Source organism: Mytilus edulis, chromosome 3, assembly GCF_963676685.1.
Source record: "Mytilus edulis chromosome 3, xbMytEdul2.2, whole genome shotgun sequence".
Lineage (NCBI taxonomy): Eukaryota > Metazoa > Mollusca > Bivalvia > Mytilida > Mytilidae > Mytilus > Mytilus edulis.
In genome coordinates this window covers 105,896,562-105,915,391 of record NC_092346.1, presented here as the reverse complement: position 1 = coordinate 105,915,391, position 18,830 = coordinate 105,896,562, and the positions used below count along the sequence as shown (strand labels likewise).

The following is an 18,830-nucleotide window of genomic DNA, read 5'->3' as shown; positions in this document are numbered from 1 at the left end:
TTGTATTTTTCAAATCTAAAAGGCTTTCTTTGTAACATACTAAAAGTCTACCAAGATATCTGAGTGGGAAAATGGATTTTTTTGGGTGAAAAATAGCAAAATTTGACAAAAATAGTGAAAAACTGGGAAAAGCTTGTTAAACATTCATTTTTGATGATAATAATTTCAAATCAAAAGTTTTATAACAGGTTAAACAGTGTTCATGAAATATTATAATAAAAAAAATAGTTTTTGTTTTATAAACATGAAATTTTAGGTGAAAACATCCGATTTTTGTTGGAATTTGAGATCTTCAAAGCTTGCATTGATTACCAACAGGACTGGAAAAATATAAATATTGGTAATAGAGGTTCATTTGATAGTTCAAAAAAGACAAACTCCTTTATTCTAATCATTCCAAAACTTTACAGCAATTTTATAGGGTAAATGGTGATTTTGGGTAAAATATAGCAAAATCATCAAAAAATCGTTAAAAACTGGAAAAACACCAATTTGGAATTTTAACTGTTTTTAAATCACTCCAAAATAAAAAAAATGCAAATCTTAATAGAATAATAATCCGATCAAACAAAATTCATTGTAAAACTAATTTGAAAATAACTGATTTTGTGTAAAAAAAAAAAAGAAGCAAAATTGGCCCAAAATTGACAAAACTAGATAAAAATTACAAAACTCATAGTTTTTTCAGAAATCAATTAAGATCTCAGATAACATTAATTTATATTCTTTATATGAAAAAGTGCAATGCTTAGATTCATACTATTTTAACCAACAAGAGATGTTAAGCGAAAATCATAGATTTGTTGACCATGCATAATGAGAGATAAAAAGTATCACTGACCAAAACGGATGATTTAAAAGTAAATGACAAGATAAATGGAAACATTTTTTTTAAAGATTATTCCATAGTTTTCTGTATACAACAAATATCTTTTCATCAGTAAAGTCAGATTCAGCAATCGGAACAGTATAAGAAAAACTCAAACCTCAACATTCACCGCATCCTACCGACCATTTTGTCTACAGACACATCATTTGGTGTTGCAGTTTTGCTTACATTTGCATCTTACAATGTTAAAACTTTAATCAGTTGCAGGAGGAAGTTCAATCAAAATTGGACGAAGTTTTCCACGTGAAATTTGCTAACCATTGTCTGCATGATCTGTAGGATCTATGTCAACTTCTTCTTACATCCATTTTTGGCACCGATAATACATTCGAAGACTATGAAATTGCCCTGAATCAGATGCTTCTCCTGCTTTGATGATATCTGCTTTAATAAAGCATTATTCATTAAAACTTGACATGCGTTTTCAGATATCCTTGGTTAAGTGTTTTTAAAACATGTCTTTACTTAATTACTTAGTCCTTACTATGCCTTACGGCACATAGGGCAAGGACAAGTTTCCTCCACTCTTCAGGGTTGCTTGCTTTTCTTTCCACTGTGCCCCAGGTATATTATCTTTCCTTTAGCTCATTTTCTATGGTGCGTCTTTATGTTACGTGTTTGAGGTCGGCCTCTTTTTCTTTGTTCCTCTTGTGTCTATCTAAGGGCTAACTTGGTCATGTCATCAGATGTTTTGCGTATAACATGACCAAGCCACCACTAGCTTTTTTATATCAGCAAAGTCTCCATGTCCTTGGTGCTGGTCATCTAATGTAGGTCTTTGTTGGAGATTTTGTTTGGCCAGAATATTTTCATTATTTTCCTCAGACATTTGTTATAGTAGCTGGAGAGCCTGTTGATATCTTTCTCAGTCATTCTCCGGTACTCTGACCCATATAGGAGTACATAAAGTACACAGCTGTTATAGAGCCTGAGCTTGGTCTTCTTTGAAAAGGCTGTTGTTTTCCAGATGTTGCCTAGTCTAATGAATGCGGATCTAGCTTTTCCTATTCTGATCTTTATATCTCTTTCAGCACCACCTTCTGTGATTATACAACTGCCTAGATAATTAAATGAATCTACTGTTTCCAGCTGTTTTCCTTCTATAAATATGATAGGGTGTCTTTCTGTATTGAGGTACATTAGCTTTGTCTTTTTGGCATTGATCTCAAGTCCAATCATTTTAGCTGTTTCTTCTAGCTTTTTGGTCTTCTCCTTCATATGATCTTTGGTATGGGATAAAAGTGCTAAATCATCAGCATAGTCTGTGTCCTGTGGTACAAAGTGTCCATCTCAGTCCATTGTTACTTTCTGCTGGGGTTGTTCTCATTACCCAATCAATAGCAATTATGAACAGCACAGATGACATAACACATCCTTGTCTTACTCCTGATTTTACAAGGAAACTAGTGTCAGCTTCAGAGTTGATGGTACTTGAGAAATTTGTATAGAACTGCTTGATGAGATGTTCTATCTTACCTGGTATTCCATAGTTTCTAAGAACTACCCTAAAGACTTTCCCGGTGTAAGTTGTCAAATGCTTTCTCGAAGTGCACAAAATTTACTAGTAGATTCATCTGCCACTCATGACACTGTTCTCAGTTGTTACGTAGGACCAATATGTGGTCTATGCAGCCTCTACCTTTTCTGAAACCAGCTTGTTCTTGTCGTAGTTTCTTATCAACAGCCTCTATTATTCCTGATATTAAAATTATGCAGAAGACCTTACTTGGAATCGATAGTAAGGTGATTCCTCTCCAAATATTGCAGTAAGTTAAGTCTCCTTGTTTTGGTATTGTTATGATGTTGCCTTCAGACCAACTGTTAGGAATAACAGCTTGCTCCCATATTTTCAGGAATACTGGGTGTACAGAATCCGCTGCTAGCACTGTATCTATCTTAAAAAGTTCTGTATTTAGTTGGTCTATGCCAGGTGACTTTTTGTTTTTCAAGCTTTTAATGGCTGCCTGTATTTCTTGTTTTGAAGGTGGATCTGTGTCTATTTCAAGGTCTAAGGGTGCCTCAGGAAAAATTGCTAGATTATCTGGTTCTTTTGTATTAAGATCCTCTTGAAAATGTTCCTTCCATCTCAAATATTGATCTCGTTCTGTTGATAGCATATTGTCGTTTTTGCCTTTAATTGGCAATTCAATTTTAGCTTTTTTATCACTTAGTCGTTTAGTTACTGTGAATTCATTTATTTTCGTGGATTGCTGAAAACTTGCATTTTCGTGGATATTTGATTTCATGGTTTTGCTGGTCTCTGTATACAAAGCCCATTGGTATTATGCTATTCGTTGAATATTTGAATTCGTGGTGCATATGTACCCACGAAACCCACGAAATTAGTTTTCAACGAATAATAATGAATCAACAGTACTTAATAAATCTGTCCCATTCTCTGATTCACCCATTCCTCTGCCCCTGGTTAGGCCTCAACAAGATTTGACACTTCTCATCAATATTTTTTCTATAGTCAAATCTGTTAAAAGACCACTCCAAAAAAGGTCTGTTGTATGTAGTATTGATGAAGAAAAAAATCTATTATCCATTACTAAAAAGGAACTTTTCATGTCAAACAGTCAAAACAAACAAGCTCGTTGGTTTTCCCGTTTGAATGGTTTACACTTAGTCTAGTAATTTTGGGACCCTTTATAGCTTGTTGTTCGGTGTGAGCCAAGGCGTCGTGTTGAAGGCTGTACATTGACCTATAATGGTTTACGTTTATAAATTGTTATTTGGATGGAGAGTTGTCTTATTGGCACTCACACCAGTGACACCACATCTTCCTATATCTTATTATCGTGCTTTGTGACGAGCTAAAAGATAATAACATTAGATGTAAGAATGCGACTGGTGATGCAGATTGTGCAAACAGCTTTGGATTGTGCTTTGTCTTTAGTAGTCATAGTAAATGGTGAAGATACGGATCTATTAGTGTTACTTATTCATCATGTTAATCAGCAGTGCAAACGGGTTATTTTTAAATCTGAATAAATGACAATCAACCAAATCAATGAAAATATGGAACATAAAACAGTCTAAAGGATTTCTTGTGGATGATGTTTGTAATTTGTTGCTCTTTTTGCTTCTATAACAGGTTGTGACTCATCATCTAAGCTTTTTGGAATAAGCAAAGGATTTCCATTAAGATCAAGTTTTCATGAATAAGGCTTCATTAAAGCAGATATCATCAAAGCAGGAGAAGAAGTGCTCATATGTTTATATTGAGGAATTCCTTTAGAAGGACTTGACATTCTTCTCTGGAGAAAATTCAAATTTATAGTAATTACTGGAAACACATTGGTTCAGATGAAAAGTTTACCACCAACATCAGATTCAGGGCAATTTCATAGCCTTCAAGTGTATTATCAGAAGAAGTTGACATAGATCCTACAGACCATGAAGACTATGGTTGGGAAATCAAACATGGAAAACTTTGTCCAATTTAATGGAACTTCCACCTGCTCCTGATAAGCTTCTTAACATTTAAATATTAGATGCAACTGTAAACAAACTGTGACACCAAATGGTGTGTCTGTTGAAAAAATGGTTTCTGAAAAATATAAATAATTTTTTCCAGTTTTTTACACCTAAAATCAGTTATTTTACTATTGTTTTACAATAAATTTTGTTTGATCTGATTATAATTATATTAAGATTTCCGTTTTTCTCTTTTGGAGTGATTCAAAAACAGTTAAAACTCCAAATTGGTGTTTTTCCAGTTTTTAACGATTTTTGATTGATTTTACTATATTTTACCCAAAATCATCATTTACCCAATAAGGAATTGCTGTAAAGTTTATGAATGATTAAAATAAAGGTTTTTGTCGTTTTTAAAGAATAAAATGAACTTCTATTATCATTTTTTATATTTTCCTGTCTGTTTTGGTAATCAATTCACATTGTGAATCTCAAATTCCAACAAAAATTGGACGTTTTCACCTAAAATTTCATGTTTATAAAAAAAAAATTTTTTTTGTTATTTCATTTCATAAACACTGTATAAACTGTTGTAAAACTTTTGATTTGAAATAATTATCATCAAAAATGAATGTTTTACAAGCTTTTTCCAGTTTTTCGCTATTTTTGACAAATGTTGCTATTTTTCACCCAAAAAAAATCCATGTTCCCACTCATATATCTTGGTAGACTTTTGGTATGTTATAAAGAAAGTCATTTTGAATAGAAAAATACAAAAACAAATTCTGTTGCAATTTTTTTTAGGTCAAATGCTATTTTGACTAGACTACCGTACAAGACAAGGTTTTATTACTGCTCAGACATTCTGTCACATAATTGCATTGCGTGTATGTTTCATTATGATACGTTATTTTTGATTGGCTAACACCAGTCTCATTATGATACGTTATTTTGATTGGCTAACAACAATCTCATTATGATACGTTATTTTGATTGGCTAACAACAGTCTCGCGTCCTTCTGTAATTACCATTCATTACGCAATGAAATGTAACATTCATGATGACACAAGGTTCCACAATAAAGTGTACAGGTAAATTAAAGAAAAACTTGATCAAAATTGTGTTTCCATGATCCTAGCTAAAAAAATCTAATTATAAGTATTGAATGCTTCTTTTTGTAATTTCAGAGGGTTATAAAAGTATTCACTGTGCGCACATTTTATGAATGAATACAATATATATTTCGGCTGAAATTGCCTGAATTTACAGTGTCATGTGTATAAAGAAATGATTAATACATGCTTTGCTAGCTTGTTGATATCTGTATGGTATATCAACATGTTAAGCAAAACTTTCACCTCCTTTCAATGTTGGGGGGGGGGGGGAGATATTAATGATTCTGCTTTGGTGAGGTATTTACTATTCTGCATTGGGGGGATTAATAAATCTGCATTACTCATGAGAAATCACAACTTCATTTAAGTATAAATTGTGCTTTATGTCATATTAGATAAAACCATTTCTATATTTACAAGTTTGTATATAATGTATTTTCAGTTTGAATCCATATGAGAATGTATTGGCTACCTGTTCTGGACAGAGACATTATCCTGACCTTGGCGATAGTGATGATTCTGATTATGAGAGTATAGAATCTGATGTAATAGACAATAGTGTTAAACTCTGGAAGTTTAAGTCATAATACATTTTTATCTCTTTTGTAGTAGTTTTATTTTATTTGTATGACATACTGATTCTCAAATGAAAACAATCTGTTTATAAAATAGCAGGCATTGAAACAGACAAAAAACATTTATAAAGGATGGCTCATAAAAAAACACTATGTAAATGATGATGATTATTTACCATTGATTACCCTTTACTCAGAGAATTTCATGAATTTTAATGCATTGAAAGTTGTACTTTCTACATTTAAGCATTTTGAATAGTATGAACAAAGAAAAAGAAAAAAATCTCTATACACATCTCATATAATGAAACTACATTGCATTCCCTTTTCTGTCAACAATTCTCCAATCAAGCAAAATTATCATTAAAAATGCCATTGTCTTTTATAAATGTTGACTTGATCCTTGCTAATCTCTTACAAGTACTATACATGGCCACAGTTATCACTTAGAATAATATTCACCTCCTCTCCAATAGACTCTATTCCTTTAGATTTAGTACAAGGACCACACTTGTCTTCTTTAAATGTTGGAGAAAAAGGAATATATCTGGCCCAACTCCAAGATTTAATTTTTGACATACCAAAAGGAAGGTCATATGTTCGTAAGGAAAAGTTTTCTTTGTCATCTAGATGTTCTTTGGTCAATTCTCGCCATGATAAGATACCCCTCTCATGATCTGTTCCTTTAATATTAAACAATTACTACGATAAGATCTTTAATATTTACAAAGATAATAATATCCAGACAAACCACCAGGCATCACATGATTTAGTTGTCAGTGTAGCTAAATACTATCTCTGACTTCAATCTCACACTTAATCATGCACTTGAATTTGTTTTACATTTTTCATGTCAGAGATTTTATAGCTGACTACATAGTATGGTTTTTTCTCAATGTTGAAGGCAATACAATGGCCTTTAATTCCTTACTACATTGTACCACTTTATTTTAACTCAGTTTGATGATTATCTCTTGGCAACCCATACCACATCTTTTAGTTTTTATAATGAATATTTCTATTTGGATTATGTGTAGAAGTTTCACAGCAGCTGGAGCTTTCATATGTTGACCAAGTTTAAACAATGACTAAGCATTGTTTGAGGGAGGTACATCTATAACATAGAGAATGGTTATGATAAGATTTAACAATGTTAAATAAGTATTAAACAGGTCACTAAAACATTAGTTAGAGTAGTTTTGAGAAGTAGAGTATGAGCTATACCTGGACCAGTGCTGTAAAATATGCCATGAACATACTATTTCCCAGTAAGGCTAACAATACCTGTTTACCATGAAGATTATTGATTGGAGCAGGTTTGAAAAGAAGCCGTATAAGTTATACCTGGAATAACATTGTCAAGGACCAGTGCTGTAAAACATGCCATGAACATACTATTTCCTAAAAGGCTAACACTACCTGTTTACCATGAAGATTATTGATTGGAGCAGGTTTGAGAAGAAGCCGTATAAGTTATACCTGGAATAACATTGTCAAGGACCAGTGCTGTAAAACATGCCATGAACATACTATTTCCCAGTAAGGCTAACAATACCTGTTTACCATAAAGATTTTTGATTGGAGCAGGTTTGAGAAGAAGCCGTATAAGTTATACCTGGAATAACATTGTCAAGGACCAGTGCTGTAAAACATGCCATGAACATACTATTTCCTAATAAGGCCAACAATACCTGTTTACCATGAAGATTATTGATTGGAGCAGGTTTGAGAAGAAGCCGTATTAGTTATACCTGGAATAACATTGTCAAGGACCAGTGCTGTAAAACATGCCATGAACATACTATTTCCTAAAAGGCTAACACTACCTGTTTACCATGAAGATTATTGATTGGAGCAGGTTTGAGAAGAAGCCGTATAAGTTATACCTGGAATAACATTGTCAAGGACCAGTGCTGTAAAACATGCCATGAACATACTATTTCCTAAAAGGCTAACAATACCTGTTTACCATGAAGATTATTGATTGGAGCAGGTTTGAGAAGAAGCCGTATTAGTTATACCTGGAATAATATTGTCAAGGACCAGTGCTGTAAAACATGCCATGAACATACTATTTCCTAATAAGGCCAACAATACCTGTTTACCATGAAGATTATTGATTGGAGCAGGTTTGAGAAGAAGCCGTATTAGTTATACCTGGAATAACATTGTCAAGGACCAGTGCTGTAAAACATGCCATGAACATACTATTTCCTAAAAGGCTAACAATACCTGTTTACCATGAAGATTATTGATTGGAGCAGGTTTGAGAAGAAGCCGTATTAGTTATACCTGGAATAACATTGTCAAGGACCAGTGCTGTAAAACATGCCATGAACATACTATTTCCTAATAAGGCTAACAATACCTGTTTACCATGAAGATTATTGATTGGAGCAGGTTTGAGAAGAAGCCGTATAAGTTATACCTGGAATAACATTGTCAAGGACCAGTGCTGTAAAACATGCCATGAACATACCATTTCCTAATAAGGCCAACAATACCTGTTTACCATAAAGATTATTGATTGGAGCAGGTTTGAGAAGAAGCTGTATAAGTTATACCTGGAATAACATTGTCAAGGACCAGTGCTGTAAAACATGCCATGAACATACTATTTCCTAATAAGGCCAACAATACCTGTTTACCATAAAGATTATTGATTGGAGCAGGTTTGAGAAGAAGCCGTATAAGTTATACCTGGAATAACATTGTCAAGGACCAGTGCTGTAAAACATGCCATGAACATACTATTTCCTAATAAGGCCAACAATACCTGTTTACCATTTCCATCACCTGTAAACAAAGGAATTCAAGTCTGTTTGAAATATTAGATTAACTACATATGTCTGGCATTGCTGTATGAAGCTGATCCCCCAAAAAAAATAATACATATGATGAAATGTGGGCTATGAATTTTTCTACAAAGGGCAAAGATTTTGTGTAATCATCAATAAATGTACTCAATACCATAAATGTTTCATGTTTTGCTTAGAAAATAACCAACCTTTAACCTTGGAAGAAAGAGTTAATTATGAGACCCAATTTGTTCAATATGAGTCACATACTTCCTTTCGGGTAAAAATCATGTCTGTTTAACTTGGATACATATTATCCTTAAAAAATCACTTTTATTACTTCAAGGGAGTCCTTTAATGCACATATTCCCGTTGCAGTCCGTGTAATTTGTGGTAACACTTGAATAATTTTATACTTCAAATCCATTCTCTGAAAGAAAATTGTTTTTTTTTAAAGAAAGCTCGACCAAGATGTCCTTATACTAAGATTCAAGTAGAAACTATTGCTGTGTAATTTAAAAAACAAACAGCTTTATAGCGTATGCAGTTTATTTATAATTGATATAAATTTACCTTGTTTGAAAATGGCTTCATTTTGTTGTGTCCATATTGGCAAAGCAAAGCCCATGAACAGAGAGATACCAAACACCACCATATTTCTGGTAGAGTTAAGGTCAACATATTGTAGATTAGAGGCTCCAACAGCTGCCAGCACTCCTTACATAAGTTTTGAAAATAGATAGCGAACAGTAGAAAACAGGTAGACTAATCTAAATACAATACTTAAACTTAACCTTTTTAAAAAGATTCCTGTTGTTGAATTGGTACCAATTATTGTTAGAATTCCGTCCCATAATATTAACGTATTTACAATTAAGAATATGAACAAAGTATTAAACGTCCACATAATGTTTGATTTAAACATTCTATGTATTGAAAGCTATATTTTAAGAAAAAGTCCTCAAATTATTATCATTTAAAACAATTTGCAGGAATCGGTCAAATCAAAGGAACAGATTTCAATGTTTCACCACTTGGCACTTTTGTTCTTATGCCTAATGACATCAATAAAAGCTATGCACTTTTGACCAGTTGAAAAAGTACTTGCACACATATTGTTATGCCCCACCTACGATAGTAGGGGCATTATGTTTTCTGGTCTGTGCGTCCGTTCGTTCGTCAGTCGGTCCCGCTTCATGTTAAATTTTTCTGTCAAGATTTTTTTTTTAAGTTTAAGTCCAATCAACTTGAAACTTAGTACACATGTTCCCTATGAAATGATCTTTCTTATTTTAATGTAAAATTACAGTTTTCATCCCAATTTCAATGATCATAGAAAAGATAGTGCGAGTGGGGCATCCGTGTACTATGGAGAAACTTTTTGTTTTCTTCCGTTTTATCATTGTAATACTATTAAGACGTGTTTATACAGTTAAGCTGCCTACACCGAAGGTTAAGTACCTACCAAATAGTACAATGAAGGAGGCACCGACTATTGGATCTGGTATGGTAACCATTAGGGTACTGAATTTGTTAAAACAGCCAAAGATCATCATTAGAATACCAGCTACCAATACAACCCTTCTACTACCAACCTAAATTAGGTCAAGTACGATATTATAATAAGACATACAATTTACAGTTAAACGAAAGAAAAAGTTATATAATGTATGTTTTCTGCGAAATCCCAAAAAGACTGATATAATATGTGTGTTCTGTGAGATTGCAAAAACTAAATAATTGGGACCCCAAAAAACTGAAAAAAGAAATTCCATGCCCCAAAATTTGAGTAAACTGAATCCATTTCGTTTCTACCCGACAGAAAACTGCCAATTTCCAAATGTTAGGATACGAAATAATCGCATATTAGCAATTCACAGAAGAAAATCAAACATAAGACCAAGTTCAGCCTTTTTCAAACACATGGCCCCTGTTTTCATATACGATTTATCTTTGTTAGACATATTGCTCCAATGTATTTAAGGAATGACTGTAATAATATTGTTTCTGTCTATAAAGAAATAACATAAAAAATTTGGTGCACACTGAATAACGCGCGTAGCGGGTTATTTAACAGTGTGCACCACAGTTTTTATGTTATTTCGAATATACAGAAAAAATATTCCAGTCATTTCTTATAATTTAATTCTAAATTCCATTTCAAACAGTAGAAAACCATGAAAAAACGTTGATGACGTCACGGTCACATGACTAAATTATGTCTATGGGCTGATAACAAAATAACGTTTACCAATCAGAAGACGCGTTACATCCAAAATCAAATTATTTGCATGTATCCTTTTTAGACTAAGTTACTCCCTTTAGGACAAATAGTCTTGCCTTTGTCAGACTAATAGCTCCAATGTTCTGACTACAAGAAGTTACGCCAAACCCAGCACCTACAGATGCAGCTATTATGCAGTCTATGCCCTCTATCAAGATACCTAAAGATATAAGACCATCAAATTGATCAATAAATGCATCACATTTTGATTTAGAAGAAAACCCGACATAATTAAATAATACAATTAATTACAAAGTTACTTACACAACTTGTTCAATAGTAATAATCTTCTAATTGTTATAAAATACATCAAATAACATAATTTCAAACATAATCTCGATTTATATCCAATTTTTAGAAATGTATCCGTGGCGTCACTTGTTGTGGAGTTAATAAATTCGTGTGACGTATAGTTCGTTATTCTATTATTCTGTTTTTGTGTACTAACCTAAATTAATTTAGGGTATTCGTTGTTATTCTGCGGCTAACATTTCGATGTGTACTATTATATTATTTATGTATGTATTTCTCTGTACTGAGTTTTCTTGTATTTATTTGTACTGTATTCCTGACACAAAATGTTGTCGTGTTAGGTATATTTAACATTGCCATAAAGCACGAGGTTTGGCTTGCCACAAAACATTTTTTAAAATGTCCTGTAGCAAGTCAGGAATATGGGAGTTTTTATCAAATAGTTTGTTTCTATGTATGTTGTATTGGCGTTTGTTTTTGTTGCACTTCAGTGTTTGTTGTTTTGTTGTTTTCCTCTTATTGATGATGTGTTTCCATTGGTTTTAGTTTTTATCCGGATTTGTTTTCTCTCAATTGATTTTTGACTTTTGAACAGCGGCATATGTATACTACTGTTGCCTTTATGTAATATTGTACCATAAATGTTTCATGTTTTGCTTAGAAAATAACCAACCTTTAACCTTGGAAGAAAGAGTTAATTATGAGACCCAATTTGTTCAATATGAGTCACATAAGTGTGATGTGGTAACTGTGTTACAGGTGATAATCTCTGTAAGTATGATGTGGTAACTGTGTTACAGGTGATAATCTCTGTAAGTTTGATGTGGTTACTGTGTTACAGGTGATAATCTGTTGTTTCGTTGTTTTCCTCTTTTAGTTAATGTCTTTCCTTCGGTTTTACTTGGTATTTCGATTTTTTTTTCTCTCAATCAATTTATGACTTTTGAACAGCAGTATACTGCTGTTGCCATTTTTTTTAACTTACTGAGAACATCTTATGGGCAACAATTTCTGTCTTTTTGTGTATTTGTTTCTTGGTACATGGTTCTTGCTTGGCAGTAAGATTAATATGACATGGTAAAGAGACATTGAACTTGGGAATACACTCTGACAGCATCACAATCATTGCCATGGTTCTGAAATAAATAAATATCGTACTCAGAAAGCATCACAATTATAGCCATGGTCCTGATATAAATATCGTAAACTCTGACAGCATCACAATTATAGCCATGGTTTTGATATAAATCTCGTAAACTCTGACAGTATCACAATTATAGCCATGGTTCTGATATAAATATCGTAAACTCTGACAGTATTACAATTATAGCCATGGTCCTGATATAAATATCGTAAACCCTGACAGTATTACAATTAAAGCCATGGTACTAAAATAAACTCAGACAGCATTGCAATCATAGCCATGGTCCTAATATAAATATCGTAAACTCTGACAGTATTACAATTATAGCCATCGTTCTTAAATAAATATCGTAAACTCTGACAGCATTAAAATCATAGCCATGGTTCTGAAATAAATAAATATCGTAAACTCTGTCATACAAGTGAGAGGTTTAGCTAGCTATAAAACCAGGTTCAATCCACCATTTTCTACATTAGAAAATGCCTGTACCAAGTCAGGAATATGACAGTTGTTATCCATTCGTTTGATGTGCTTGGACTTTTGATTTTGCCTTTTGATTTTTGATTTTCCTTTTTGAATTTTCCTCGGAGTTCAGTATTTTTGTGTTTTTACTTTTTTCTGACAGCATTACAATCATAGCCATGGTTCTGAAATAAATAAATATCGTAAACTCTGACAGCATCAAAATCATTGACATGATTCTGATATAAATATCGCAAACTCTGGCAGTATTACAATTATAGTTATGGTTCTGAAATAAATATCGTAAACTCTGACAGTATTACAATCATAGCCATGGTTCTGATATAAATATCGTAAACTCTGACAGTATTAATATTATAGTCATGGTTCTGAAATAAATATCGTAAACTCTGAACGTAATACAATCATAGCCATGGTTCTGATATAAATATCGTAAACTCTGACAGCATCACAATCATAGCCATGGTTCTGATAGAAATATCGTAAACTCTGACAGCATCACAATTATAGTCATGGTTCTGAAATAAGTATCGTAAATTCTGACAGTATTACAATCATAGCCATGGTTCTGATATAAATATCGTAAACTCTGACAGCATCACAATCATAGCCATGGTTCTGATATGAATATCGTAAACTCTGACAGTCTCACAATCATAGCCATGGTTCTGATATAAATATCGTAAACTCTGACAGAATCACAATCATAGTCATGGTTCTGATATAAATATCGTAAACTCTGACAGCATTACAATCATAGTCATGGTTATGATATAAATATCGTAAACTCTGACATCATCACAATTATAGCCATGGTTCTAAAATAAATATCGTAAACTCTGACAGTATTACAACTATAGCCATGGTTCTGATATAAATATCGTAAACTCTGGCAGCATAACAATCATAGCCATGGTTCTGAAATGAATATGTCTTATAAAACATTGTTTGTTATGATTTTTATCTTCCTATTGATACTATTTTCTAATGTAGCAATAATGTTTACAACAAGTCATTAAAAGTTGTTTCATAGTGTTTTGAAATGTATATCAATCATTTACAAACAACCATCATAATGTAAGACACTTACCCAAATGCAATACCCCAGTGACTTCCAGCCAGTTCATAGACTGGTTGTAACACACCAAGCCCCATCATCATGATAGTTGGTGCGACTGTTAGGGGGCCAATAAATCTAAGTAAAATAGTTAAGATACCACTGGCTCCCAATATTATCTCAAATACTGAAGCTACCATAAGTGAACCAGTTATCTACAAAATATAGTTCAGATTCTGTTTTTCATTTATATTTTTTTGTCGATATTTCAATTACTTTTAAAATAAGCAGAGCTCTAAAGCAATCGTATAATAACAAAAACACCGAATTCCGATGAAATTCCAATTGGAAAGTCCGTAATCAAATCTCAAATACATTAAACGAAAGGATAACAAATGTCATATTCCTGACTTAGTACAAGCATTTATCTTTGTAGATTAAATCTGGTTTTCTACCTAGCTAAACCTCTCACTTGTATGACATTCGCATAAAATTTCATTATATTGACAACGATGTGTGAACAAAACAAACAGAAACAATAGGTAAAAATGTCAAAACGCCAGATTTATCAGTTTACTCAGAAAGCTTACTTTTGCACTTGGTTATCTGTAAAAGTGAGACAACAACGAAAATACATCATCAAGCATAACATACAGTCCATGGTGAGACAACAACGAAAATACGTCATCAAGCATAACATAAGTCCATGGTGAGACAACAACGAAAATACGTCATCAAGCATAACATACAGTCAATGATGAAACAACAACGAAAATACGTCATCAAGCATAACATACAGTTAATGGTGAAACAACAACGAAAATACGTCATCAAGCATAACATAAGTCCATGGTGAGACAACAACGAAAATACGTCATCAAGCATAACATACAGTCCAACACAAATGGTATCGGTAATAGTGAGACAACAACAAAAATACGTCATCAAGCATAACATACAGTCCAACACAAATGGTTATCGGTAATAGTGAGACAACAACAAAAATACGTCATCAAGCATAACATACAGTCCATGGTGAGACAACAACGAAAATATATTATCAAGCATAACATACAGTCCATGGTGAGACAACAACAAAAATACGTCATCAACCATAACATACAGTCAAACACAAATGCATTTTTGTCGATGTTTTACTAATAATTTTTTTTTTTACGGACATTATCATGTTTATATAACAATACAATAGAAACATATTCAGATATGGCTTTTCTTACAAAAGGAAAATAAAATAAACAAATCAGTCAAAGATTGACTTTTCAGCAGTGATACAACTCACATTTGGATCTAGAGAGAAGGACTATTGTTATCTCTTAGAATTTTAAGACGTTCAATTGCTAAGTTACTTTATAAAGTTGAGTTGAAGCATTTAAACCTTACCATATTAAGACGTTGTTGCCAATACGGTTGTTCATTAATGTCTGTAAAATTACCTTAAACACAAGAAAAAACTATTGACTATTTTATACATGTATTGTCATTGGTAATATCAGCACGTTGTATAACGATGGTTGGTAAGGCAAACAATACATATTGTTTTTAAAAGATATACAGGCAATCTACATGATACTTACACATTATTCATATTGAGTACAGTGTATAAATTGATATCTTACCTAATGTAAAGTTAGATATAACAACATTTGACGTATTCGATGATGCAACAGATATGTCTGGACATTTCCATTCGTCAAACGACGTGAGCACTATGGCGGGAACAACATACGCATATTGTGGACATTGAACAATAGGTAGTCTATGGAATAAAAGCAACAAAGTTTACATCATTAAATCCAAATTAATTATGCATGGAACATCATAAAAATATATGTTTTCAAGCTGAAAAATATACAATATGCTAATTGGTACTCGTTAGGTTGGTTAAGAAACATGTGTTGCAAGTGACAACATTATATATGAATTTTATTTTATGTTTTTTGAAACAGACATGCATATGATATTGGTCGACATAGTTTTAAGTACATGCAATTAAACGAGGAATGTAAAAATGTCATGAATCATTGATATTATATCCATCCAAGTTAAAATGTTCACAACTTCTGATTATGATACTTACCTTACACCAAAGAAGAACTGAATGACTGTGCAGATACCGCAAGCAAACAACATGTTCCCCAATAGAATGGAAGCGACCTCTACGTCACCTTGAGCACAGATGGTTATAGCAACTAGTCCAGGAGTGGCTAAATTCGAACTAAGAAGCATCAAATAATGCTGGAAATATACAACAAACAGTATGAGAAGATACAACGTATACTTGTCATTAGCCCGAATGGGTGTATCTTATTTGTCATTAGCCCAAATGGGTGTATCTTATTTGTCATTAGCCCGAATGGGTGTATTTTATTTGCACAAAGATATCATTGTCAATGAAGAATGATCAATAATTAAGGGGGGAGTCTTTCAGTGATATTACCATAGGCTTATTGGCAGGGGTGTTACATGCATGGTAACTGGTTTCTTTTAACGACATCTGGGTGTTTTGAATATATAAGAATATCCGATAACTACCTGAAAAGCTAGAAATACTGTCGTTATCCATGTGGGATTGTCTTCTACTTTGTATTGTAGTCCTGATAATGTCCGTCTGCCTTCCATCTCAATAACCTTCTAAAATAATGATGGAATATATGTTGGAAAATAAACACCTAAAAGTGATGGTAATGATTAATAACTATCTTCAAGTCAATTTTCACTAGAATAACTGTCGTTTGCCATTTTCGTTTTCTACATACTATTGATACTATAATGTATTCACGTAGTCCAAATAAAAGTGACCTCTTGGGACGGTATGTTTACTTGTTTGACATTCTCCTGTCAATAAAGGATCTATAAAACACGAAAAAAAAAAGTCTAAAGAAACGGATTCTTATTCAAAGAAAAATAATCTCAAACTGACTTGCGACTTTTTATTCTGCGACTTTCTGTCCTACATTCTAGAATAATATGACATACATGAGAAAAAGTAAATAAGTTGATTTAAAATCAACCTAAATATTTTCAAATATCATAAGTTTGTATATATACATACCTGTATTCAAGTGTTCTTCTAAAATACTTTGCTTTTAATAAAATTATAAAAAAAAATATTGTATTTATATGGAAGCTAACATCCTTCAACTTACAGTGTAAGCACCATGCATTATACTGATGAAAAATACATGACTTTTCAGTGGCAAATGAAAACGGTCAGTTCTAAATAAAGTACTACCTAATAGTACTAAATTGAAATAATTGGTTCAATTTGATTTTACACATGGAATGTTTTCGATGTTTACATCCCTCTTCTACCTTACGTATGTGAAGGCTGTGAAGGTCACTTGGTCATTATTTTTTCTAAAGTGCACTCATTTTACTTTTTACGCATTGTTAACGAATAATTGAATGCATAGTTTGTGGCAATTGACACACTTAATGAAATATGTTGAGTTTATTTAATATTGACATGATTATAGTAGGTCAATAACAAATCTGGTCACATGCTTTCTCTTTACTTTTTTAACTGCTTTACTCCATAACACTATCATAAATTAAAATACTTTCTAGGACTAGAATCTTCACTCATGTCACATGAGCTATTTAAAAAAAAGGGGTTCCCAACATAGGATAACAGGGGGGTCCAATCATATGTCCCCATTCAAATACATTGATAGTCCAAAAAAGGGAGTTCAACCCCCAAGACCCCCCTTTTGGATCCGCCACTGCACGATATTATTCCATTGCGTAGTACGATCTATAGTTGTTAATTTCTGTGTCATTTGGTTTCTTGTCGGACCGGAAGAGTTGTCTTGTTGGCAATCATATCCCACATCTGTTTTATTCTATGATATAAGATAAGATACATACAAGACAATTACACACATAAGCTCTGGAGAGCTTTCAAAACCGGTGAAACAAAGAAAGTAAATAAATAGAGATTATTACATGGCCTTTTCAATATCGGCCCGGGTATCATCCCGAGACCCCCATATCAGTCCGAGACGTAGTCGAGGTGCTGATATATAAATGACCTGTTATTGTTAAATGTTTTAGTGATAATACAATAAAGTTAGCTTATCTCATCTTATCTTATAAAATATAGTTTTGATTTTTATTCATTTGTGTATTTTATAATTTATATGTTGATGGATCCAGAGACATATAATACATCACATATAATACAATGTATGTCTCTGATGGATCTGATTTTGACCGATGCTACTATACTAAATTCACTGTGGTGTTTATTGTTGTATTTACAAAATCAAAGATGTGGAACATATTCTATCCTAATAATTTGGTAGGCAATGCAATAAGTGTCTCTTCCCTGATAGTCTTGAACATAAAACAACTAGATATTAAATAAACAATACCCCTTATGCTAATGTTGGCTGTCATTGTGCAACAAAGTTAATAATATGGAACCCTATGGGAAAAACTAGAGAACACTTTTGTCAGAAAACACTGTCAACATCCAAAAATACTTCCACACTCATCTGTGTCCACACTTGTTGTAATTACCTGTTCTTTATGGGCCTTATATGACAAACTAATTAACTAAGTAACTAATTTTATTCAGTATAAAATCCAGTACAAAAGGATCATCGCTGAAACACATGAACACATATAAAAAACATATACAAAACAAAACAACAATAAAACATAACAGTCAACAATTGTGACACTTATAACAATCAAGAGACAAAACTCACACTTCAATATTATGCAATTATTCCCACTGATGAATGTCTAATCAAAATACATTTGTCTATATATATACATATTATATAT

The 18,830-nt window shown here is 32.7% G+C and overlaps 2 protein-coding genes across 3 annotated transcripts in view; one reads left to right on the top strand and one right to left on the bottom strand.

Moving 5' to 3' along the window:
- The window catches only part of LOC139514742 (telomerase Cajal body protein 1-like), a 28,506-nt gene extending 22,477 nt beyond the window's left edge, over positions 1-6,029 (top strand). For both annotated transcript variants that reach the window (XM_071304380.1, XM_071304381.1), the window contains exon 12: positions 5,868-6,029. In XM_071304380.1, coding sequence (XP_071160481.1) covers positions 5,868-6,012 — 145 coding nt within the window. In that variant the 3' untranslated portion in view covers positions 6,013-6,029. The remainder of the gene's footprint in view (positions 1-5,867) is intronic.
- LOC139515566 (solute carrier family 23 member 1-like) lies at positions 6,017-17,205 on the bottom strand. Its single transcript, XM_071305145.1, has 12 exons — positions 17,092-17,205; positions 16,572-16,670; positions 16,117-16,274; positions 15,656-15,795; positions 15,420-15,472; positions 14,052-14,233; positions 12,314-12,470; positions 11,139-11,327; positions 10,264-10,393; positions 9,372-9,515; positions 8,701-8,796; positions 6,017-6,683 (listed from the first exon to the last, which is right to left on the bottom strand). The coding sequence occupies exons 2-12, from the start codon at positions 16,656-16,658 to the stop codon at positions 6,424-6,426; spliced, it is 1,596 nt and encodes a 531-aa protein (XP_071161246.1). The 5' UTR covers positions 16,659-16,670; positions 17,092-17,205; the 3' UTR covers positions 6,017-6,423.
- Between the last annotated feature and the right edge of the window lie 1,625 nt (positions 17,206-18,830).